Source organism: Phlebotomus papatasi, chromosome 2, assembly GCF_024763615.1.
Source record: "Phlebotomus papatasi isolate M1 chromosome 2, Ppap_2.1, whole genome shotgun sequence".
Lineage (NCBI taxonomy): Eukaryota > Metazoa > Arthropoda > Insecta > Diptera > Psychodidae > Phlebotomus > Phlebotomus papatasi.
Window position 1 is genome coordinate 97,886,016 of NC_077223.1, and position 25,079 is coordinate 97,911,094.

General features: G+C 34.6%; 3 protein-coding genes across 3 annotated transcripts; 2 read left to right on the forward strand and 1 right to left on the reverse strand.

The window, feature by feature from the left end:
- The first annotated feature begins 800 nt into the window (after positions 1-800).
- LOC129802626 (molybdenum cofactor biosynthesis protein 1) lies at positions 801-11,594 on the forward strand. The gene is made up of 4 exons (XM_055848598.1): positions 801-911; positions 1,069-1,893; positions 1,964-2,084; positions 7,114-11,594. The coding sequence occupies exons 1-4, from the start codon at positions 801-803 to the stop codon at positions 7,806-7,808; spliced, it is 1,752 nt and encodes a 583-aa protein (XP_055704573.1). The 3' UTR covers positions 7,809-11,594.
- Positions 11,595-11,658: 64 nt separating this feature from the next.
- LOC129802633 (probable prefoldin subunit 2) lies at positions 11,659-13,407 on the reverse strand. Its single transcript, XM_055848606.1, has 2 exons — positions 12,130-13,407; positions 11,659-12,040 (listed from the first exon to the last, which is right to left on the reverse strand). Exons 1-2 carry the CDS (start codon positions 12,267-12,269, stop codon positions 11,731-11,733), a joined length of 450 nt encoding a protein of 149 aa, XP_055704581.1. The 5' UTR covers positions 12,270-13,407; the 3' UTR covers positions 11,659-11,730.
- Positions 13,408-16,717: 3,310 nt separating this feature from the next.
- Positions 16,718-24,660, forward strand: LOC129802629 (F-box only protein 33). Its single transcript, XM_055848602.1, has 5 exons — positions 16,718-16,898; positions 16,997-17,180; positions 17,240-17,909; positions 23,469-23,864; positions 23,935-24,660. The coding sequence occupies exons 2-5, from the start codon at positions 17,059-17,061 to the stop codon at positions 24,082-24,084; spliced, it is 1,338 nt and encodes a 445-aa protein (XP_055704577.1). The 5' UTR covers positions 16,718-16,898; positions 16,997-17,058; the 3' UTR covers positions 24,085-24,660.
- The last annotated feature ends 419 nt before the right edge of the window (positions 24,661-25,079 follow it).

Sequence of the window (25,079 nt, forward strand, 5' to 3'; positions counted from 1 at the left end):
TGCCTTTCTTGTGGGCTGAGCTTTTTCCGTGTCTTGATGTTCTGGATGGCAATTACCCCTTGAGGGGCTAGATACTTGAGTAAAGCCTCTTGATCCCAGTGAATCATTTCAGGGTCACGAACTACAGCTCTACAACGGTTCCTCCTTTCATCAAAGGCAATGGTGACATCATGGCCGCTGATCTTTTTGACCGTCTTCATGAGCGTCTCGGCTTGGTTTAATGATTTAGTGAGTGCTGTGATTGTCCCATCTCTCTTTCTGGTGATTTCAGCGAGTTCACCAGCGCTGTTGAGCAGTTTTTCAACCTCAAAAGGGAGCACTTTCCCGAGACTCTTCCCATCAGTGCGCGAGATGACCACGTGTCTGCCACCTTTTTTCAGACATTCTGTCTCCCAATTATCGACAATTTCTCTTCTGGAGGATTTGTCTCCTCCTTTGCCGTCTACCTCATCCCCTAGCGCGGGGAAGTGGGCCCCATTTTTTGGGGGCACCATGGAAGTACACACCATTGTGTTAAACGTGTTTAACTGTTTCGATAACGGTTTTTTTCAACTCTTCTGCTGGACGTGCTGAACTTTGATCCACACTCTAGCAAGTCTCACAACGAACTGTGATTATTTTTTATTTATTTTATTATACAGAATAACCTGGCAGAGGCGCTAGCATCACTAAAGAGGCGATTGGCAGTATCCAGAAAGTGAAGAAGAAGAAGAATTGGTATTTCTCTGCTCAAGAATCAGTTTCCGCATATTTTTGGGTAGAATAGTGGATAAATTGATAGGATTGCGAGTGCAAGTGAAATGTTCCGACCATTGGGATCACGATTGATTATTCTTGGTAGGATTCAGTTGGGAACTTTAGGCACAAGAAGGACTTTTTCCTCAGAAGCACCTGTTGCTGCCCCAGTCAAGGTGAGACACTCCAATTGTTTTCCTAGTCAATTATGGGGCTCATCTTGCATGATTTAGTGTTTTTGGGCTATTGTGCAAATTAGCTGAGTGGACAGAATAAGCTGGAAATAGCCACAAGGTCAGAATTAAGTGGGATGAATTGGAATTTTTTTTGTAGAAAACTGTTGAGCGGCAATTGCCAACTTTGACGGATACTTTTGGGAGGGATCACTCGTATCTGAGGATCTCTTTGACTGAAAAATGCAATCTTCGGTGTCAGTACTGCATGCCCGAGGAGGGGGTGCAACTGACAAAACGTGGGGAACTTCTGACAAATGAGGAGATTTTTAAATTAGCAGAGTTGTTTGTGCAAGAGGGTGTCCGGAAGATTAGGCTGACTGGGGGCGAACCAACTGTCCGTAAGGATATTGTTGATATTGTGGGCACACTCAAAGCAATTCCCAAGCTCGAGAGTGTTGCAATCACAACAAATGCTCTGGTTCTCACGAGAATTCTCGTGCCCCTACAGAGAGCTGGTCTCGATGGTCTCAATATCAGCTTAGACACCCTGATTCCCAAGAAATTCGAGAAAATCACTCGCCGGAAAGGCTTTGAGAGGGTCATTGCGGGTATTGACTTGGCCATACAGCTGGGATATCGTCCCAAAGTCAATTGTGTGGTCATGAAGGGGCTCAATGAAGAGGAAATTGTGGACTTTGTGGAGTTCACAAGGGATCGCAATGTTGATATTCGTTTCATTGAGTACATGCCATTTTCTGGGAATAAATGGGAAACGGAAAAAATGATATCCTTCAGGGAAATGATGTCCCTAATTAAAGAAAAATATCCAGATTTTCATGCCCTACCCAATGGACCAAATGACACTTCCAAAGCTTTCAAAGTACCTTCCTTTGCTGGCCAAGTGGGCTTTATAACTTCCATGACGGAGCACTTCTGTGGCTCCTGCAATCGTCTGAGAATAACAGCCGATGGCAACTTGAAGGTGAGCCCCAAAATTGTCTTTCAACTTGGTTTCTGGTAATTTGAAAATTCTCTTTCTGGGTAAAAAATAGGTTTGTCTGTTTGGGAATACAGAAGTCTCCCTGAGAGATGCTCTCCGGGCAGGATGTTCAGAAAGTGACTTAGTCGCTCTAATTTCTGCAGCTGTTAACAGGAAGAAGAAGCAGCATGCTGGTAAGTTTCTTTTTTAATTTTCCATTTTGCCTGATTGTAAATACTCTAGTTTTGCTTCTGTTGTTGATTAGTAAACAGAGTTGAACGTTAACGGGATTTAGTTTAGAGATTGCAGATAAATTTTCTTTCACATTTGAATTTGGGATAGGGTTACGGTTTAGGGGAATTCCGAATCGGATCCAAAATTGTATTTTGAAACTTTTCTCTTAACTCTTTCGTCTCTTTTGGGACTCTGAGTACCCAAAGCAGCATATTAATATTCAGTGAAAAACATTTTTTTTAATTATTCAGAATTGATAAAAATCAGATTCTTGTGAATGATTACAAACTATAATTATGTCCAAATGTAATATATTTTTTGTAGGACCTCAATTAATTCCTAATGGCTCCGGCACGCCTTTTAGATCAGGAAAATTTCATGAAGTCGAAATTCAGATCCCTTTCTTTCTTACATATTTTGCATATTATGTCATCTCATTCTTTCGCACTCTTCTTCTTCTCTTAAACATCACTCCAAATTCAATTTAGCTCAATCAAATTAGGTATGCGAAAGAATGAAATAATCATATGTATGCGAAATATGTGAGAAAGAAAGAGTTTCGAATTTCAACTTCATGAAATGTTCCTGATCTAAAAGGTGTGCCGGAGTCCTAAGCTTAGATATTTTCGAATAAAAAATGATGAAATTGGCTTGCACCATATGCTGTGGTCCGGAAAGAGTTAAAAAATACCCGAAATATCCTGTTCTACCCTACGCCTCTCTAGATGAGCGAAATAGCACTAACAATTTTATAAAGAATTTCACTTTCTGCACATTATTTGATAAGATAATGGCAATTTAATTTCAAGTGATAGGCAGATACTTGAGTTTCTGATTTTTTGCGTTACAGATAATTGTGGAGCTCAGAGGCAAAATGACACATATCCTATGCTTTAGCCATAGGATATGTGTCATTTTGCCTCTGAGCTCCACAATTATCGATCAGAAGATACAATTAATTAAACACCATTAGAAAATATCGTCAAACTTTTCATTCAGCAGTTTCATCTAATAAGTCGAATGCAAATGTTCAATATCTAAACAGGAAAGTCCCATAGAATGTGTAAAAGCGTTTATTCAGATAGAAAGTATTTTAAAATTGCTAAAAATAAATTAAAATATTTTTAAGTTAATTTGTTATCACGATAAAAACATTTGAAATTTGAATATTAGAAAGGCTTTTTTTCGAAATTAAATAATTTCGATTTTTGAATTTTTTTGTAAAAAATCTTTAAAGTGTTTATTAAAAAATAAATAAAAACTACATTAGACTCTCGCTCAATCGGCTCGATTTCATTCGGGCGAAAAATTTTGTTGGAAATTTTCACGTTTGATTTTGAAGCAAATTTACTCAAATTCGCTGTAGTCTCTTATTTCATCGTGATTCTCTATAATTGACTGCTTTTTGTGGAATTTACAATAACTTTCACGCCCAAATTTCCCGACAATTTGAATGACATTTTGCCCTATATGCCCGATTGAGAGAGAGTCTACTGTATATTTGAATAACAGAGCAGATATCATTTTGTCTCTGAATTATCCGAATAAGAAAACGGATAATATACTGATTTGCATCCGTTCGAACCGGATCAAATTTGTCTGGAATCTATCTGAATAAACGCTTTTACACATTCTACGGGACTTTCCTGTTTAGATATTGAACATTTGCATTCGACTTATTAGATGAAACTGCTGAATGAAAAGTTTGACGATATTTTCTAATGGTGTTTAATTAATTGTATCTTCTGATCGATAATTGTGGAGCTCAGAGGCAAAATGACACATATCCTATGGCTAAAGCATAGGATATGTGTCATTTTGCCTCTGAGCTCCACAATTATCTGTAACGCAAAAAATCAGAAACTCAAGTATCTGCCTATCACTTGAAATTAAATTGCCATTATCTTATCAAATAATGTGCAGAAAGTGAAATTCTTTATAAAATTGTTAGTGCTCTCAATTTACTTTTTTTGCAAGACCTTTCATTTTATTCCATATTTACCTCTATGGGCTGAGAAATACGCTTTCTAGAACAGTTTAAATTCACACTTTGAAAATCTGGTTAAAGGAACAATTTCTGTTCCTTTAACTGTTCTATCTCACTAGGGTTATTCGAAGTTATCTTCACTTTCTTCATTGCAAATTTGGATTGTGGCGAACTCGAACGATATTTATACATAAATAATGCAAATTCCGTTTAATAAAATCTTAAACTGTTATGTAACTTATTATCGTTATTAAAGAGAAAAATTGGATGAGAAATGCATAAGTGTCTGAAAATCTTTAAAGTCGATTATCTCGGAAAGTAGTCAAATTTTGCACATCTCAAGCCTAAAGACAGATCTAAAGAGATGTAAAGTTTAAGGCCTCTATTCCTGATAGTTTCCGAGAATATCCACTTTAAATTTTTTCAGATATTTTTATGCATTTTTCATTCATTTTTTTTTCATTTTCAAGTGAAATTTTGTACATATCAAGCCTGAAGGAGGCTGTAAATATATCTAAAGTTTGAGGCCTCTATCTCTCATAGTTTCCGAGATAATCGACTTTAAAGATTTTCAGACACTTTTATGCATTTCTCATCGAAATTTTCTTATTATTTAGGATAAAATATCGTTCGAGTTTGCCACAATCCAAATTTGCAATGAAGGAATCGCACCTCTATAAGCTAATCTAGGCTTATCACTGGTTTTCTTTGTTATAAATCAGTTGAAATGATAGATTTTCACCAATTTATTGATTAAAAGTAATTATTAATCGTATCGGACTGCAAGGGTCTCAATATAATCAGGCTCATTCTTAAAAATATTTAGCCTTGAAAATTTAAAAGGAAAAGTTTCGGTTAAGAAAATTTATGCAAAGGACCTCTGATTAATGATTCTAAGAACTTAATGTGTGGCAGTTTGGGATAAATCTCTACTATTATTATTAATCGCATCGGGCTGTTTGTTACGATGTAATCATGTTATATTGTTGTTGTATTCCGTGATGGAAGAATCTGCTAAAGTTCATTGTGGTATACCACCCAGGAGCACGTTGCCTGTAGTATGGATGCTTCTTTGTTGCTCCCGGAGTTGTTGGGCAAAGTTAGTGTATTTTTAAATTACGTTATAATCATAGTGAAAATGTCTTTTTCTAGACATTCAGATCTTTGCACCGGACAGAACTCGAACTCACAACACTATGAGTCAATCCGGGGATCTATCCGCCCAAGAGCCAACAGTCTTGCTTATTGCGCCTCTGAGATCCCCAAAATCTTTACTGTTAAATATTCTCGAGCGAGGATCAGCCACAGCCTGAGTCTATTTAGACCATTTAAACCTTTACCAAGTAATCATTTTTATAACTGTTAGATCTGATCAGGAAATCATTAAGAGCGAAACTTCTAAGACCAGAAATTCTAGAATTCATAAGGTTGCTCCTATTGATAATGCTCTTTACAAGACCCCACCCATAGGGATAACAGGCTAACATTAAGAACGCCTTTTTTGGAAAATTAACATTAATAATTGACATGTCTTCATTTCTCCCTCCAAAATCATATATTTTGGGATTGCTCGAAAACACGTCATGCGATTTGTAATTTTTTGATATATTTCAGAAGTTTCAGAGATTAACGAGGAAATAGACATTTCGCCCTTATAGTAAAGTGGGCTAACTGGATCGTTTTCCGAAGAGTGCTACTTAAACTCTTGTTTTTGGACTGATGAAATTCTTTTTTAATTCTTCTAAATCCATAGAATTATTCACTTTTTCATTCAGAAACATAATATTAAAAAAAATATCAAAAATAATAAAGAAAATTTGTAAAATAATGATAATACTGAAATAAGTCAGCATGCACTAACTGGGTCGCCTTTTCGTTAATTCACTTTTAATTAAACTTTTGGTTTTAAAATACTTTTTTTCACAAGGAAAAAAACAATAAATGTTTTCAATCAACCAGCTATCATTAGCGAAAATATTATTGCTAGAAAATTTTTAGTGAAGAACCCAGCTAGCACAAGATTGAAATGAGTCGATTAAATTCATTTATTTAATGGATAAAAATATTACTTTTGCTTTTTCTCAAACTTGAATAGTTATATTATGTTACTGTACTGACTATATTACGGAAATAAAAATAAAAATATTATTTTAAGTAGATTAGTCATAAACGAACCAGATAGCGAAGCGCCCGGATTAGCACACTTGACTATATACGAAAATCCCATTGAATCATTCCTAATAATAATGGTTTTTCAAAGGTCAAAGGTTAAAAAGTTTCTACAGAGCGTAGTTCTCAAACGAATGCTATCATGTTTGGGCTCGCTGGAACGGTCTTGGAGTTTCTCAAAAGTCTGAACTGGTTCCGGTCGGTAATAATCCGGTTCATAACCGCGGTAACTAATTTTAATCCGAAAATCTTTTTTTATTATTCCCAAGGCATTTTAAGCGATCTTTTGAGTAATTTATGAATCGGTTGAGAACCGGTAAACGGTAAATCATGCTAAATGCTTGTGAGGTATAACATCTAAGTCACGAATTCAAGTATAATTCCGCAAAACCTGGGAGGCTTTGCCATCCCCTTTTTGTGTGAAATAAAATTTATCTCTGTCTCTGCTCTAGTCGTATCACAACTCTGTGCAGTTCATTAGGTTAAAAGTTAGAACAAACAGAAAAGAAGCCCCTCTGACATCAAAAAAAAAAATAAATAAACGAATGAGTCTTTGGATGTTGCTCTATCCTTCTTCTAGGCATGCTGAATTTATCTAAAATGGAAAATCGACCCATGATCCTAATAGGAGGATGATAAATCCTCCTCCAAAAAAATAAAAAAAAAGCTACTTTTACCTTTAGTGTGATAAAAGTCTTGCCAGGTAGAACAAAACAAAAAAAAACAGATAGAATTAACACTCTAGTGAATATAGAAAATATGCTTGAGGTTTGTGTGTTCAATGCCCTATTCGTGTGATCGAATTGAAACTCTCTGCTGTGCCTCGATTGCAGATGCTGCAGTGGACTTTGGTGTCAGGAACGTGTCCTTGGGTCACATGACACGGGATCTCTTGGCAGCTAAGGTGAGTTCAGCCTATGCTGGTGGTAGAATTAGATTTATGTCGACGGGAAGTCTGTCCCATGTGACTCCCGAGGGAAAGGCAAAGATGGTGGATGTCAGTGGGAAGAGTGTGACACAGAGGGAGGCCAGAGCAAGAGCTGTGGTCTGTGTGGGTCCCAAAATTTCCCAATTGATCCGTAGCAATGAGATTCGAAAGGGAGATGTACTGTCAGTGTCCAAGATTGCAGCTATTCTAGCATCCAAGCGCACCTCAGAGATCATTCCGCTCTGCCACAATATTCCTCTGAGCCTGGTGGATGTCACCACGAAGCTCAATACGCAAACGCATGAGGTAATTGTGGAGGCTATTGTGAGATGCGATGGGAAAACTGGAGTGGAAATGGAAGCACTTACAGCTGTTACCGTGGCCTCTCTCACAATCTATGACATGTGCAAGGCTGTTTCTCATGATATTGTCATCAAGGATGTGATGCTAGTGGCCAAATCTGGCGGAAAAATGGACTATTCCAGGAATTCTACTGAAAAACCGGATGAAAAGGAAGGAGATCTCAAAAAGATCACCCTCAAATACAATCGAGATCCCCTTGAGGACAAGGATGAACGTTTCTATCCAACACCCATCTAGTCACTTTTCTACTTCCGTCAACACTCTTCCCCATAAGCCTTTTCCCTGGTCTTTCGAAGCTCATGGACTCTGTGATGGCACGCTTTTATTGTCTATTTCGCCAAGGAAACTCTGTGCATTCTCAAAGCAGCTTTTTTTAAATTTTATTTACAAGCCAATGCTGCAAGATTGGGGATTCAATTAAAGCTCGAAAATGTCCAAGTTAAGCCTCCTAATCTTTCATTTTTATCAATTGAAGTAATTTTATGGGACCAATTAAACTATCAAAAAGTGATTAAGAAGACTTGAGTGGCATTTTGAAATGCACAAAACGTGAAAAATTGCCACAGTAAAACGGTAATTGTTGAAGTGTTCAGAAAAGTGCCATTAATACCATGTGATTCAAAAGATTCTGATAGACATAAAAATAAATTATTTAAAAAAATATTTGGGCGTAGGGATTTTCTATTAAATTTTGCACTTTATGGTTGTAAAGTTTTTTTTTTATACGAGAGTCGTGGGATTTGAACGGGTTTAATGTGCAAAAAATGTTTAACATAAAATGTTTATTTACCAAAGAAACATCATAAAATGCTTTCGGATTATTTCTGACCTATTTGGCTGATTTTTATAAACAAAAAGCTTATTGGGATTAAAAAAAAAGACTTGCAAATTGAGTCATGCAATCCATGCAATGTTCTTATAGATTTTTAGACACTGTTTGCTATTTGCTATGCTTGAGACTGCTTGACTTTAATTAAACAAGAATTGTTCTTTATAAAGATTTTGTAAGTAGAAATCCTTTATTTGAAGTCTCGGTTAAAAAAATATTACCCCAAAAGTGGAAATGGTAAACGGTATTAATCTCAATTTCTTTTCTACAAAATTTTTTGTGATATGTCAAATTGGATTCTTCATTGAATCACATTCCTAGAATTTAAAAATCTGATTGGGGATGATTAATATTAATCTGATGTTCAATTTGGCAAATTATATTACCAAAATATTTGAAGATCTTTTGAATAAAAGTAATAAACATCTGAACAGAGAACTTAGAACTTATGATAATAGATTGAATTCATCGTATCTCTTAAATATAAAAATTATTTAAAATAAAACTAAAATTATGAAAAAAGACATTTTTGAATTAAATTCAAAACCAAATAAAACAAAAAATCCAAAAAAAGCAGATACGAACGACAGAAGTCGATGGAACCTTCAAAATCTCTTTATCAGAAAGTCTATGCTTATGGATATTTTATAAAGTTTTTATGATTTTAAAAATCAAATATCGCTACTGGTGTCGAGTAAACATTTTACATATATTCTAAAAAGTTGTAAAACCTTTAATTATTCTCAATTTAAGTCAAATATTTGGGATCAATATGTTCAAAATTTTTAGATTTCCAAAAATTGTGCTTTAAAAATGATAAAACTCGGTTGACAAGATTTTCGGAAAGTTTGAACAAGGAAATGTAGTTATGTATAGTGCCAAAATAATTATCTGTTGAAGAAATATAAAGGTTTTAGGTCTCATTTTCTAAAATTGCCAGTTGGAATTTGCTTTCTTCGATGATGCTAAGTCTGTAAGGTCTAACCTCAAATCGATCACTCAGAATAACTGTGTTATCACACTTGCACATTAAAATTTTAATAGGATTCACATTAATTGTCGCTGATGAGAGTCCAAATGTGTAATTTGTGTATTTGAATCATTTTATATTCAAAATTTGATCTATTTGTTGATAAAAAAGTAGACTTGGCCCGCAAAATTTGATATAAATTGATTTATAGCATTAATGCGAAAAATTAATGCGATTTTCTCTTTAATTTTTTAAAGTGAAAAATATTTATGCTTTAGGTAAATTTAAACTTATTTTTGCAGGTCAAGTCCACTTCTTTATCAATAAATAGAAAAACCCCAAATATTAAGTGACTCAAAGACACAAATAACATATTTGGATGCTCACAAGCGACAATTAATGTGAATCACATTAAAATTTTAATGTGCAAGTGTGATAACGCCGTAAGTTTAGCAGGATTTTTTTCCATTTTTCTTTAAAATACGCTTTAGAAACGCCGAAAGATATGTAAAATATATTTAGCGCTAATTTCTCGGGGTATTTTCAGCGCCAACGGTTCATAATGTTGATTTTAAATTTACCGCCTCAAAAATTGCATACATTTAGGGATTGTTTTTTTTTTAATTATTTCACAAATTAGCTCCTAGTGGTAGGCAAAAATGCATAGATATATCGTCTGTTGCGTCTACCTCTGTCGTATCTGCATGTCTTTTGTGCCAGCATTTCACGCAAGAGGGTACGTCTGTATTGTAGCTTGCACCGAATGCAGATACAAAGCAAATGCAGATACGACAGAGGTAGACGCAACCGACTATATGTTTGCATAATCCCATTTATGCATAATCCCGGGACCCCATGTATGTTTTGAGCTAAATTGAAATGGATTAGCATTTGATGCTCGATGGTTAAAGTAATTCTAATTCAAGTTATATTCAAAATTGAACGTATTTACTTTTATTATTTTCTAAAATGAATAAATATTTATACGGAATATACTATTCATTAAATATTGGAAGAAAATTCCATAATTTTAATCAATTGATTTGTAGTGTCCAACTTTACCCTGAGTGTCCGAAATTACAAGCTGTCCCAAATTATGAACACTTTCCCTATTCAATTTACTTTTAATAGAAAAATAAAACCCAATAAATTTTCTTAAGGATACACTTCCGTCCTTTAAGAGTTAATTTCAGCTTGGTTATACAGTGCCCGCTTCGTAATCCGGATGATTGGGAGACAATTTGACAGATGTCCGCTTCGTAATCCGGATGGATTTTTTGAATTTGTTCAACGTCTTGAAAATATAATACAAGGTTTTTTTCCGAGAATTAGAATAAAAGTTTTAAAGAAGTTTAAAAAGACAAAATTAGAGAATTCTATGCTATTATACTTCATGTACTTCATTTATTGAACAAAAACTTCACAGGATAATTTATTCTCATTGCTGAACACACATGCATACATAACCTCAAAATGATTTTAAAAGTAACCGTCGATAACTCGTCCGGATTACGGCGATCCGGATTAGAGAGCGGGCACTGTATTTGAATTAACCTCAAAATCATGGCGGCTTATTGAAAAGGGAAAAACATGTTTTTTTAAGCCTTTATTTCCTGTTCCGAACATCCTAAAGCCAAATAAAACGATTGAATCTGTTTATCCTGTTGAGATAATTGAGAAATTCAATCAATTATCATGAAACTGATAAATTTAACCCAGGAATTTTAGGTTATCTGCTACATCTTTGAGGTTAGACTTGAAATAACCTGAAATCCAAAACTTGGCTCAGAAAACATCCCCTATTTTACTGGAAATAAATCTCTATGATTCTGAGATGAAGTGCAAAATTTAAATAGAAGTCTATCCCTTATGTTCAACACACAATAACATTTGTTTTGTAAACATGTTTTTGACATTTCTATTAGAGTGAGTGAGACCTAGATCTAGACATCTTGCTCACTCTCATAAGAAATTTTGAAAACATTTACATACAAAAGTTATTGTGCGTTGGGCATTAGTCAAAGAAAAATAATGCAGTTATTCTTTGAAAAGGCTTTGTTAATCTCTTTTATCTAGCTCTAGCCTTCTGTTAACTATTGTGACTTGAACTTTTAGCCATCCCTCGTCTTGCAGCAAAGAAAATGAAGCTCTCAGAGAGCCTATTTTTGTAATATCTCTTTTTTGTATATTGTTATATTGGAAAATAAAAATTTAATCTATTTTTTTTCATCATTTTTACTTGGAAATAGCTGATGGATCATGTGTTGTGAGAAGCGATGTGAAAATAATAATAGTTAAAAATTCATTTTTTTTTAAGTAAATCATAGAACAAGAGGTATTTATCGGTAAAGACAGTGGAGTTAATTGTTCACCACAAGGACGTTCCTGCTCTGTTGACTCTCATCTGGCTTCGTCTCGCTGTCTTCTGGGGGCGCACTTGAGGCTCCTGGCTGTCCAATTCGTATGTTGTTCTCCTCTTTGAATTTGTTAATCTCTTGGCCCTTCTTCGTCAGCTGCTCCGTTACAGCTCCAATCAGCTTCTCTAGCTGCTCCTTGCTGTCCGTGAGTTGAGGCAGAACCCCCTGAACTGTTCCCTCACAGAGCACCCCACCAATCAGCCTGAAGCACTTTCTACTCTCATCCACTGTCTTTAGTGTGTCAATGACTGTCCTGCAATGCCAGAATGGAATATCCTCAGCGTCCGGGATGCGGCAGTTCAGCGGCTGCACAAAATGTGCAGAGATTGAGGTTATGCTCACCTGTGCTCCTTCAAATCCATCTCATATTCTGCTATTCTGTTGGCCAGGCTACGCTGTTCATTGCGCAGAGTTTGGAATTCTGCAAAGATCTCTTCGGGTGTCTTGGCCTTTGGGGCCTTTTTTGACGATTCACTTGCCATATTCTCACAGGGAAAATTCACGGAAATTTCCTGTCTGCAACCCACACAAAAACACAAAGTACACTGAGAAAAAAATCTCAGGAAAAATGTGACAAGTGAATACCCTATAAAAAATTATCCGTGGAAATTTGTTGGACAGTTGCACTGTTGCCAAATGGGGATGCATAAATTTTATGCGATTCGCTCTATGTTGGATGATTAAAATAGTTTTAAATGATGAAGAATTACAGAGACAGAAGTTTAAAATATGCTAAAAATAATTAAAGTTATGAAAAGAGTAAATATATCGGATAAAATCATTTAGCAGCCGAAGAAAATTTTTCAGCGCAGATCTCAGAAACCCTCCAAAATCAAATCTGTTCCTATCATGAGCGCCTCTGGTGGTAAAAAATCAGAGTTACTTTCTGCAAATTGTGCGAGGTGTTGTGGCTTTCGGCGGAAGTGTTCAATTTGTGGAAAATTGTACTTATCTCTGCAGTAGCACGAGGCCGTCTCAAGTGCCGGTGATAGAGCCACAGAGATTGCCTGTGGGGTTGTGTGTGCAAAACAAGGAAGACAACAGACTATGGCAATGGAGGCAATTTCGGGTATTTGGAAGTTCATCAACTACTGGTGGTTCAGGTGAATCTCTGACCTCTTTCTCATCTTATCCCATCAACTGACCCTCAAAATTCTAATCTCTTGCAGATGGTGCCTCGTCACGGAGATGTACATGGTGGAGAAATGGGAGAGAATCACCATCAGTATCCTTTTTTATTGCAAAAATTTTTCTCTTTCAGCTCGAAAAAAAACAAAACACCCGGCTGGGTAATATTCCTCAATATAATTCCCTTTTTTCCCAGACTGCCTGTTTGTTGTCCTGTTTCTAGCCTTCTGGTATTTCAACTACAAGGTCATCCTGTCCTTCACCACACACCTCACTTCAGCACTCTTTTGGGACGAAAGCAGCAGCACCGGAAACAAAATCACCGGGAATCTCTGAACTTCACAGACACTCCAAATCCACCTGATCAGCTTCTTTAACACGCCACCTGAGCTCCACATTTCCCCTCTTTTAGAAAATGCTCTAATAAACCCCGCATGATAAAGATAAAGACATTCGATTCTAGACAATCCGGCGCTTTTGGGCTCATAATTGGGACTGATAAGAGACATCCATCAATCATGATTTGGGGATTATCGTTTTAATTCTATTGCAGTTTCATCCCGACCACTATCTTCTGGGACGTCAATTGAGCTGATAACGCAAAGTTCATGCATTTATTCAGTAAACTCAGAGTCACTGACCCGCCACAAAACTTATTGATGATCGAGGTGATTTTCCAAGGGGTTCCGCAATGCAAAGAACAATGTCCTCGATTTTTTTTTTGTGGAAAATTTGTGATTTTACGCTAATGAAGCAAATTAATTTGAATTTCAAAAAAAAAAAATTGTTGAGAAATTGCTACTAGAAATCAGCTAAAGCCGTACGAAGCACCACACAATAATCTCAGGTAAACAGGTATTTTCCATGGATTTCTGAATTTTTAGTTTATCTTAAAAGAAACAGTGATTACTAAGACTTGAATAATATTTTGTCTACGACCGTGGAGAGGAAATATAGTAAATCTTAATTTTTAGATTTCTTTAAATTAATACATTATATATTCGTTTAATATTTACTCAGAACATTTTATTCAATATTCATAAAAATTCTGATTTTAATAAATAATAGATGTAGCAATTGAACGACTTTCATATAACTTGCCTATTGTGAGCCAATTTATAAAATCGTTCTAGAATACCCCTATACACTCAGTCCCGGTATTAAGTCATTCGGGATTATGCACCTGACGGAATTACAGTAGACTCCCTCAAATTCGGGCATATGGGACCGAAATGTCAGCCGAATTAGACAGAAATTTGGGCGACAAACTTTTTGAAATGCAACGATTTTTTATTCATCTGCACACTCATTAAGTTTACATACTCATACTTATTCTGAATTGCATGAAAATCCCTCAATAATGCAAAATCACATCAAAACTAAGACAAACCATGCCAAATTTGAGCATATTTGATTCATTTGATAATCATAATCAAACTTGAAGAATGACAACAAACTTTTTTCAAATGTAACCGCTGCCCGAATTAAAAAGTAGCTCTATCTTAAAAGAGCCGCGAATTAGCGAGAGTCTACTGTATGCACATACAATTATGCTAGTTTACCTACCATTGGGGGTAAATTTGTGAAATCATTTTTGAAATATGCCTGAATGTGTACTATGTTTCGACTCGGGACTCGGGAAATTTGAAAACATTTTGCTACTTTTTCAGAATAACTTTAATTTCTTTTATTAAGTTTTTTTTTTTCAATATTCTAACGGGAAAAACTTCCCTGAGAGCAATCTCCCTCGCTGCCAAATGTCAAAATTATCGGCCATATTGGGAAAAATGTCGCTCCCGCTTGGAATTTTCTTACAAGGTTGGTGTCAAAAAGCAAATGGCGGGCATTGGCGGGATAACCTTACATTTGACCTCTAGATTTTTGCGGATGAGAGTTCCCATAAAGTTTGAACAAGTTTTTTGAAAATTTAACACTTCGTAGAAACCTAACTAAAAGTGTCACGGAAGGACCAAGTGGCAGCCGCTGCCATTTATCGAATTTTACATAATATTTTGATATTTTTACTTATATTTAAACATTCGGAGCTTTAGTCAGTTCTTTTCTGGTGTCTGAATCAGAAATTTCATCTCCTTGGGTACTGTATTTAAAGATTTCTAACCATTCGAAGTTTTCATCTTTATCAGAATCATGGAGTAAGGGAAAGTGGTCTGCCTTTGAATGCGGCAGCCTTTGAATATTTCAATTTTACTCTTATTTTTCAAAGCAAAATTTCTACTTTATGAACAATAGTTAATACTATTAACTATTATATATTAACTTCGCTTAACAAAATGGATTTTTAGCTTTGGGAAATAAGAAAAAAATTGAAGCATTCAAAAACTGACGCATTCAAAGGCATGTCACTTTCCCCCATAATTCTTATGAATCATTTGCAAAAACACTCTCAATTTGTTCTTTAAAGGCTTTTATACACTAACAATCAAGAAAATTACATCTGCAGAACGTCAAACTCCCATATAAAATGCATATGGCAGCAACTGCCACTTGGTCCTTCCGAGTGCAGTTTTTTGTTTTTGCAATATATTTACATTAATATTTAATTTTTATTAAAACTTTTAGAACGAAAAAATAGCCAGATAAATTCTGCACGCATTCAATCAGGCCTCCAGGCGAAATGATATATTCTTCACTACAGTAGAGTCTCCTAAATTCGAACGTTCGGGGGGTATTTTTGACATTTCTCACCTCCCAAATTCGAACGATTTTTTCAAAACTAACGAAATTTGTGTGAGATTAAATTGTACTTTGAATCAAATTCACGTACTTTCTCGCAAGTCTTAGTGGTAACATACTTCCTTTTCATTTTACACGACCTTAATGTATGTAAACAATCAGGATGAAGCACATAAATATGATTTTCATTCACCAAGAATACGAACTTTCTAACATAACCTCACAATTGACATTTTGAATCCAAACGGCGTTCGAATTTGAGAGATTCAGATTTGAGAGACTCTACTGTATAAAAAATTGAATTGAATACAAAATTGGCAGCGGCTGCCACTAGGCTCCTTCCAAGTGTTAAGAAAAAATTGTTTTTTCGAATTTATGTAATCTGTAATTGTTAGTTATCATACTTATTGGCCCCGAGAGGTTTTTCCTTATTCTGGTCTAGAAATATGAAAAAAGTCACAATATCTGCAAGGAAGCAGAAAATCGAAAATTCACGATTTTTGACCAAAAATATCTAAGCTCAAGAGCTAATTAGGATCCTGCAAAAAGAAGGATTCATTTATAAGAATCGGATTTTTATCGATTCTAAATAGTCCAAAAAATGTTTTTTTTTTCCATGGGTACCCACAGTCCCAAAGGAGACGAAAGAGTTATGAGAGTTTTTCTTTCTATTATGTCTTTTTGGCGCAAAAATATTCATCATGGCACCGTGAATAAGCGGGATTAGTGTTACCAACACGTTAATCTGCAATTTCCATTAGAACTATCAACACAATATTTCCGATACTACACGACTTTTAATAAGCACAGCCACAGGTCTGTTCTAAAAGCCAGAGGCAATGAGATATGGAAATAAGTTACCCCTTGCGTTATGAACATGATTTTTGTCAATTTTTTTTACTGCATTTTTCATCTAAAAAATAATAATTTTCCAAAATCCTGCGACAATTGAAGGGACCAAAGAGAAAGGGGAGGCAACACTTCAAATTTATTTCATTAAGATTTTTTAAAAAATTACCCAATTTTTTCTGAGTGCATTCAGCACCCTGAAATTTTACGAAAAAATATTTTACAGAACTTCGACAATCTCTGCATCAGCGCCAACAAGTGGCAGTGATGAGCGCAGTAACTAAAGAAATTATCAGCTGAGAGTTGCGAAAAATTTTCTCAAAAAATTCCATTAAAATTAGGCACTAGAAAAACTCTCAAAACGCACTAAAATATTATTAAATTGCTCGTACAATTGTAAGATAATTAGTTGTGGTGTTTTCCTTTGTGGGAAATGCAAGGTAATTTGAAGTGAAAGTTAGTCGCAATATTTTTTCCTGTGTGTTGTGTCACTTGGGGTCCGTTTTTCAAGTCTTGTCTCCTCCTCCGCGAATTGCAGTAAATGATAACTGAGAAGTAGAAGAGTGGGTACTGTCGATTGAATTAGGGAAGAATAACGCTATGGGATGGGGCAAACTGCCAGCCCTTGCTCTAGTGGAAATTTACGGGTATCTTGAGCATCCGGATCGCCTTCAGGCGTCTGCGACATGCAAACACTGGCGCCAGACACTTTTCCATCCAAGGTGAGTGTGATCAGGTGGTATGCTAAAGTGTGCAGATCAATAGATGGAATTGTTCCCAGGTTCTTCGAGAGAGCCACTTTCGTTGTGAATCGCAAACATGAGGCTCGAAATGCATTTTATCTGCAATCCCTGGGCCATCTCGTCAGTGCCACGTCCATCATCTTTGACTCCACCAACAGCCATGCAGTTCAGCGTGCCACTGATATTCTGGTTAACATCTGCACCACCAACAATCGCTTAGTTTCTCTGACCCTAAGACCCAGTCAGAGTCAATTTGTTCTGCCCAGGCAGTATTCTGCGGAGAATTTTCTCCACAGTGGCCTCATTGAGCCCATTAAGAGTCTCCTGGGTCGCAGGAATCCAGCAATGGCACATCTCAATGTGGGTTCCTGCGAACATCTTACCATCTACTGCCAGGACTTTCTGCGATCTCTCGCATGCCCTCAGGAACTTAATTTGCTCGCAATGGCTTCTGTGAAGGAAAATCCTGCCTTCTACTACGTCGGCAACCTCGAAGCCAGTCTCTTTGACAAGTGCACCAACCTCAGGCTACTCTCAATTGACTACGACTTCCTCAGTGATGAACTTCTGAGGGTTCTGCAGCTGCTCAATCTCAAACGACTCATTTTGCACATTCATGCCTTTGACAAAAATCACGCTGGCACATCCGACGAGGCCTGGAGGAGCTTCCAGGAGCACAATCCACAGGCTGAACTTCGCATCAATCTCGTAAGTTGCGCAAAAGTTTAACTATCCTTGACCTCGTGGTAATTTAATGGGAAAGTTTTTTTTTTGCACAAATTCTCACAGATTTTTAATTGCCTAATTTTGTTGGTGCAATTTAGATGAGAATCAGACTTGAAATAATTACCGAAATAATTTAGGCCAAAATGCAAAAAGTTGAAAACAAAATCCGTGAATGAAACGTAAAGTCATTTGAAAGCAACAACGGTAGCAAAACAAATAGAAAAAAAATCAAAATTGAATAATTTATTGTAATTTAAACGCGTTGGAAATATTTATGCTGTTGATACTTACGTAAGTATCAAACCTTTCACTTTTAGTTTGTGTCAAAAAATATTTTATACGTTACTTTTTATCTACTGAAAAAAAATCTCATCTGAACCAAGTCTAGTTTAATATTATTAGCAGAACCTTGGAGCTTTTTATTATTTTGTGAGCTCTCATGTTCTGTCTAAAATAGACGAGATGAAGAGTTTCGAAAATTGCTATTATTTTTGTTCTTCTTCATTTTCCCACCTTATTCAAATATTTTAGTCCATCCAGTTTTCTGCACAGAAAAAAATATTTTGTAAAATTGTTCGTTAAATGTTTATGAATTCTTATGGAGGACTTACGAAATGCTCGTGAAACCCACAAACAAGTTCGTAAAATTTTGTACTTTTTTCACAGACATTGTTCGTAAAATGATCATTTGACGAACATTTTTTTGTACTTTTACCAACATTTGTTCGTAAATGTTCGTAAACACACAAAAAATGTTCGTAAAATTTTGTCATTTGTTCGTATATTTTTGTTTGTCTGGAAAAAATTTACGAACAAATGACAAAATTTTACGAACATTTTTTGTGTGTTTACGAACATTTACGAACAAATGTTTGTAAAAGTACAAAAAATGTTCGTCAAATGATCATTTTACGAACAATGTCTGTGAAAAAAGTACAAAATTTTACGAACTTGTTTGTGAGTTATACGATTCACGAGCTTTTCGTAAGTCTGTCATAAGATTTCACAAACATTTGCGAACAATTTTACAAAATATTTTTCTCTGTGTGATTGGTTAAAACGGTTAAAACTTTGAATACATTCAACCTCAAGCCAATCAACCAGAATAAACTAAAAGGGACAGATAATCCTAACCGGTTTATGTAGGTGAGATTCTTAACTCGGAATGCATGCAAATTCGATTTAGACCTAAAGTTGGGGGACGCCATTCAATTATCTTGAATCAAATTCGTGCAATTATACAAATTTTGTATTTGAAATTTGAACCAAAATATCAAGGATTTGGATGGTCTGATGGAAAAGTGATATATGGATGAAATGTAGATTAGAATGTTCTCTATAATTTTTCTGTAGAACTTGATCTCATCGATTACTCAGAAGCCGAAATAAGCGAAGTTATTTCTTTCTGAACTCGTTTTTTCACCTAGAGCGCCCCAAGTGTTCATTTGATGAACTTCAACTATATCAAAGAATTGTTGCATTTTGTGAGACTTTCCATTTAAAACCCTATTTTAAGTGTCTTGGTGGAGTAGAGGCAGTCAAATTGGCATCTAAATGGTTTCAAAGCGTTTTTATGGGAAAACTCAATTTTTTCACACTTAAATGGCAAAATCGGACAGATAGCGTAGTCTGAGCAGAAAATGATGTATGGACGAAAAAAATATCCTCTACAATTATGTCAAAGCAATCATCAAAATCGGTTCAGCGACAGTCGAGATAATTGAGGTTATGTGAAATTGGTTTTTCGACTGTGGCGCCCATGGTGTTGATCCTACGAAGTTCAAATGTTCTAGAATCTAGAAAGTTGTAGCATTTTGTGAGATATTTCGTTTGATCTCAGAGGTATTTTGCAAAAAAATACCTCTGAAATTCAAGTCTTCACGACTGAATCTTTAAATTTTTTAATAGAAAATTTCAGAAAATATAGTTTAAATGTTGAATTTTTATATACTTTAAATTAAAACTAGAATTAAACAATTTTCCTGATCTATTGATTGATTTTAATAATCTTAAACGCAAGTTAAATTTTCAAACTAAACATGAAAGATTGAATTGAGGGCAGTAAATCTCCGTCAAACAAAATCCATCTGTAAGATAACTAGGAATTTTTTCACGATAGTTTGCAGACACTTCACTGTAGTGCACCTCTTTTAAAAACACAAAGTGAATTTTTCTTTTTAGATAATTGGACATTGCAAATTTCTTTGGCCAAGTTTTCCTTCAGAAGGACTTTAGTGTCTGATACCTCTAGAAAACAAAAAACTCAACTCCAGTATTCTCTTTTAGATCTTCAGTGTAAATTCTGCCAAAAACTAATTTAAATTTAGGAGAATTTCAAGAATTTATATAACTAAAGCTAAAATATACAGTGAGTGTCAATAGTTTGTTGCCTAATGCATGTTTGAGAAAAAAATTTGAAAAAAATGAGGCGCTCGGAGCAAAAAAACTCAAGTCGTATGCATTTCCCTATTAAAATAGCTTTTTTTTGCTCTGAACTCCTCAAATGATAGAAAAAAAATACTTTTTCAAATTTTTCTTTTTGTAGATGAGTTCTCTGTAATGCCCAACGCAAAATAACTTTTGTTTTGTAAATATGTTTTTGACATTTCAGTGAGAGTGAAAGAGAACTAAATCTAGTCATCTCGCTTACTCTCATAGAAAATTTTGAAAACATGTTTACAAATAAAAATTAATGTGCGTTGGGCTTAATCCGTAGATATTATTTATATTTTTCAAAAAAAAATTATTAATTTTATTTCATATCAAAAATAATTGTTTTCCAAAAGTCGATCATTTTTAAAAGTCAAAAGTTTGGTGCCTCATTTAAAAAACTAATTTAAAATGATCAAAACATGTAACCAACTTAATATAAATCGGATACATTTTGAGTTGTACATTTTTGTCAATTGTAAAACTATGTGAATAAGAGTGATGATAAATAACAAGATATAATCTGTTTTTGATAATTTATAATTTAGGTTAAAATGGCAAATTACACAAAGTTAAAAGGTGGGGAATTGTCCAGAGATACTATCAGAATGAATATGCCACTTTTTCACAGTGGCGGCCAAAATAATAGAATCACTTTGCAAAACTCATATTTTTTTTTAACTTGCATTTTTCCCAATTTGTTGATATAATTCTGAAGTAGAAATCTTCTTAGAATTCTGAAGTAAAAATTGGTATTCTCTGAATACCAATTTTTCGCAGTTACGATTTTTCCCTGTATAGTATGTAAATGTAGGGCACACAATGGGTCAAGTGGTGGAGCACTAGCTCTATTATGCAACTGTCCCGGGTTTAAATCCCCTTTAGGTCACCAGGAATTCTTCTCTCGTTAAAGGTGTTACACTAGGTAACATTGTGCCACTATTATTATTATTATTATGTATACACTAACGGCCAAAACATTAAATACACCCTTCGTAAGCTTAAATACACGTGATTTGGACCGGGAAAACGCTGTAATATCCAGTTCTATTGACTGAAATAGTTTCATATTTATATAAAACCTAAGAACGGTTTTAAACAAGATTTGAGAAAATACATGAGCTACAAAATTTATAATTTGAGGATCAGTCAAAAATTAGCTTATTGAAAAAAAAATGCAAAAGTAGCCCCACATTCTAAAACTGATCTAATCTTTTAATATTCATTTAATATAAGCTAAATACTATTAGTAAATATTATTAAGAGTCAGAAAAAACTGAAAATAATACCGAGGGAATATTTTTGGTACGGATTGTGGTCGGTTTCCGGTGTGATGTGTTCTGAAAGAAATTTCTTCTTTGAATATTGAAATTTTCAGCCCAAATTCTACTTTTTCATATATTTTTTTATTATTTTTCAAATTTCTTCTTATTATTGTTGCAATTTCATTTGTTTTACTTCATTATTTTATTTAAATAAGCATGAATAAAATCATCAAATTCAGTTTTCCTCGAAGAATCCTCCTTTAACTTTGATAAGCGCCTCAAAAATTCGGGGCATCCTGTTGATCAATTTCTCCAAAATGTTAGAAGGAACATTGCCCATATATCCTGAAGTGTTTCCACCAAGACTGGAACTGATGTCGGCGCCTTCTCTCGAACCATCTGGTCTAGAAAATTCCAGAAAATTTCGATGTGGTTACAATTGGGTGATTGGGGTGGCTAATGCATGTAGTTTAGGACCCTGCGTTTCTCTTTCTCAAGAAGGAAACCTCTACAAAGCTTTGAGGAATGCTTGGGATCGTTATCCTCTTGGAAAAAAAACCCACACCCAATAAACCGAATGCATTAGCCACGCCAGTCACCCAATTGTAACCACATCGAAATTTTCTGGAATTTTCTAGACCACAAGGTTCGAGATTAGGCGCGACATCAGTTCCAATCTTGGTGGAAACACTTCAGGATGTGTGGGCAAAGTTCCTTCAGCCATTTTGTAGAAATTGACCAACAGGATGCCTCGAATATGTCAGGCGTTCTTCAAAGTTAAAGGAGGATTCTTCGAGGAGAACTAAATTTGATGATTTTATTCATGTTTATTTAAATAAAATAATGAAGTAAAAGAAATGTAATTGCAACAATAATAAATAGTAATTTGAAAAATAATAAAAAATATATGAAAAATTAGAATTTGGGCTGAAAATTTCAATACTCAAAGAAGAAACCCCTTTCAGAACACATCACAGCGGAAACCGACCACAATCCGTACCAAAAATATTCCCTCGGTATTATTTTCAGTTTTTCTGACTCTTAATAATATTTACTAATAGTATTTAGCTTATATTAAATGATTATTAAAAGATTAGATCAGTTTTAGAATGTGGGGCTACTTTTGCATTTTTTCCAAAAAGCTAATTTTTGACTGATCCTCAAATTATAAATTTTGTAGCTCATGTATTTTCTCAAATCTTGTTTAAAACCGTTCTTAGGTTTATATATGAAACTATTTCAGTCAATAGAACTGGATATTACAGCGTTTTCCCGGTCCAAATCACGTGTATTTAAGCTTACGAAGGGTGTATTTAATGTTTTGGCCGTTAGTGTATATTGAGAAAAAGAGGATATAATTATATTTTTTTTTAGTCATAAACGGTGCACTTGTTGAGTATGTCAACATTTTTTCATGTTAATTTTAAAACTTTTTTGTGCATTTTTTTTCTTCAAAAGGATAACTGTTATTCATAATGTACCTAAAAAGATAATATTAATAAAAGAGCTATTTCGGGCAATGTTTTGAGTGATTTATGAATCGGTTCAATTCGGTTATGAATCGGTAATAAACCGATTAATAATCTATAACTAATTTTTATCCGAAATTTACTTATGTTATTCCTAAGCTATCTTAGGCGATCTTTTGAGTGATTCAATCTGTTCAATAAATCGTTTAAGAACCAGTGAACGATAAATGCGATAAATGACGCAAAAGTGTTTTGAGGTATAGCATCTAATGGCCTCTTGTAGACTCTTTTAAATCAATTACGCACTTTACCTTGCCGTAATAACGAACGTAATTTTGGATTTATTTTAAAGATTTTCCGTCTTTTAATTCTTTTAGATAAAAGCCTGTGAGGCAATAAAATACCTTCACAGTCACATTCTGCACGAAAGCATGCCACTGTCTCACATGAAAGTGCTGTTCTGCAAATATATGAATCCCCAAGCAATTGACTTCATATCGCAGAACTATAATAGTACTTTCAAGAGCCTCACGTGGATTGACTCAGCTTTTGACAATCAAGAAGCAGAATTCTTCTATCTCACCACGGATCAAGATCCGCTTGTGATGATGGCTTGGCGTTGTTCGAAGTTGGAGGAAATTGTCCTGCATGGATACCTTCTGGATGTCCACAATCTCGTTGGTATTGCAAGATTGAGGGGAGAAAATCTAAAGCGTTTTGAAGTGGCCAAAATTGACCTCTTGCCCAATACTCTTCTTGTATCATTTCTCAATGTGAGTGTCTCTAATGAAGTCTTTCGGGACTATTATTCATTTGATTAATGTTATTGCATTTGTATGGCAGGAAATCAATCGTTTGATGATTTATGAGTGGCATCCGAAGAAGGACAAGGAACTGCCTCCAGCTGTTTCAGGTTGTGGCTATTCGAGCGAAAGTGCACGAGATAAGTATATAATGGAAATAACTCAAAATGATATAACAGATTTACATTGAACTCTCAAAGACACTGCAACAGAACTAAGTCGACTTGCTGCCACTTAATTATATATATATTTTTTTTAATCGTAATGGTGGACCTGTTTTTATTTATTAGTTTATATTTGCAAATTTAGAAAATCAACATTCACTCATATTTTTTTATTCAGATTATGCAATATTTAATGCACTTCTCTGAATATTATTAAAAAAAAAGAAGTGGAAATTCTTTTAGAATTTCAAATGGCAATTTTAAATTGAGTTTCTCTCTCAATGGCCTCTATACACTAGAGAAATTTATGTCCATATTGAAGCAAATTCAATTATGTAGGAAAAACTCTAAAATATGGACATATTTTTCGCTAGTGTGTAGAGGCCATCAAAAAAAGAAGTGAATTTGATGTATCTCTTTTGAGAACTCGAGTGATTGTGCTTATTCCAACAACAAAAAAAAGAAATGAAAAGAAGATTTTTTCAAGAAAAGAAAACATCTTTGAAACAATGTGATACATCTTTACAAAAGAAAAAAAAACTATGGCAAAAATGCAACATAAGCAAAGCTGATACAAAAAAAATACCATGCGATTACAAAAAGAACTGTAGTTTATATTTAAAAAGATTAAAAAAAAGTGAAGAAACGTTTTGAAATCTTAATAGAAATTAACGAATAATCCATGAACGAATATTTACTAAGAAGCGTGAAAAAGGGAAAATACAGCATCTAAATGCGTTTTAATATCCAAACGTACAAAATTTTTGTCTTAATTGGGAGAATATGAAGTGCAAGAGGCAATTTTATAGAGCATTTTTGTCCAGCACGAAAGAATAAAAAAGTCGACAAAATCGATCCTTATCATTTTTTCTAATTATAATGTAGTTGTCTCTATGTAGTCTTTTGATGTCGTTATTATTGAAATACATCGTCTGATTTTCTTTTCTTTTAATAATGAATTCGTAATAGTAAAATTCGAGATCCTAAGAATACAATGATGAAAAAATAAAACTCATTTTGC